At 70.7% G+C, this 1,161-nt stretch overlaps 1 protein-coding gene across 1 annotated transcript in view; it reads right to left on the bottom strand.

Annotated features, from left to right (window-relative positions):
• The window catches only part of TMPRSS9 (transmembrane serine protease 9), a 20,546-nt gene that overhangs the window by 831 nt on the left and 18,554 nt on the right, over positions 1 to 1,161 (bottom strand). Inside the window, exons 14-15 of the mRNA XM_025042949.1 lie at positions 1,035 to 1,157; positions 13 to 329 (exon numbers count right to left, since the gene is read on the bottom strand). Coding sequence (XP_024898717.1) covers positions 13 to 329; positions 1,035 to 1,157 — 440 coding nt within the window. The remainder of the gene's footprint in view (positions 1 to 12; positions 330 to 1,034; positions 1,158 to 1,161) is intronic.

Raw genomic sequence — 1,161 nt, 5'->3', positions numbered from 1 at the left:
CCGGCTGGGGGCCCACCCGACTCCGCAGACCCCTCACTCCTGAGGGTGCGGGCCGCCGCCTACCTCCCTCGCGCACCGAGCCCCAGCCGGTGATGACGCAGCGCGTGCCGTCGCGAGGCCTGGGTGCGGGGTCGGGCAGGCAGATGGGCCGCACTAAGCGGCTGCGGCGCACGGGCGTCGCCAGCTCGAGCAGCGCCACGTCGTAGTCGAGCGTGTAGAGGTTGTAGAAGGGGTGCTTGTAGATGCGCGCCACGCGCTCCAGCCGCCCGTCGGCGCCGCTCAGGAACGGCGTACCCAGGAAGGCCGCCCACTGCTTGGGGTCCCCGTAGCTGCGGGGCGCGTGGGGACACGCATTGGCCTGGTCCCCGTGCCGGGCCACGCCACGCCCCTGCCCGCCTGGAGCTCTGTCCATGGCCTCGCCTGTGCCCCTAGCGCAGATCGGGACTTGGGGCAGAGCACTTGACCTCTGGGCCTGGGTTGCTCAACTGCAAAGGGGACTAAGTCGTCCTCTGCTAGGACAGCGAGGGGGGCCCAGGCCCAAAATGCGCCCAGTTGGGCAACGAGGTGGCACCACAAGCCGTCTCCACTGCTGCCCAGTATCAGGGCTCTGGGGGCCGCAGGGGCTCTGCCCATCCCTTCTGACCCCGTGGGAGAGGCTGGTGTGTACACCCAGGAGCTGGGCGTCTCCGTGGGGGCAGGGCCCCCAAGAAGGGGACTCCTCAGTATACAGCTTTGGGGGCTGGCGCCAAGTCCCAGGGCGGCGGGTCGAGGATGGAGAAGTCCTGCATTTCCCCGGAGACCCCTTGTCGCCAGCAGGCCTGGCCCTGCGCTGGGAGGGGCTGCGGCCCCGGGTTTGGTGGGGCCAGGGCATGGACTGGGTCCCACAGCCCTGAGTGGTCAGGCCCGGGGTGCTGGGCGGGCTGCACGGCGGAGGTGCCGGGGGGCGGGGCATTCCGCAGAGACGCGGAGGCACAATGTAATAAGTGTTAAAGCCACCAATCTGGCCCAGGGACCCACAGACGGGCCGGACTCACACGTCGAAGCAGTGCGCCGCAGACAGCAGCCACTTCTCGGCCACCAGCACGGCCCCGCAGCGGTGCTCCCGGCGCTGCAGCCACAGGCTCACCTGCCACGGCCACTCCCCGCCCCCCGCGGCGCTGC

This window comes from Pteropus alecto, unplaced genomic scaffold (assembly GCF_000325575.1).
Source record: "Pteropus alecto unplaced genomic scaffold, ASM32557v1 scaffold30, whole genome shotgun sequence".
Taxonomy (NCBI): domain Eukaryota; kingdom Metazoa; phylum Chordata; class Mammalia; order Chiroptera; family Pteropodidae; genus Pteropus; species Pteropus alecto.
The sequence above is the reverse complement of the archived record's forward strand: the minus strand, read 5'-3'. Positions and strand labels throughout refer to the sequence as shown.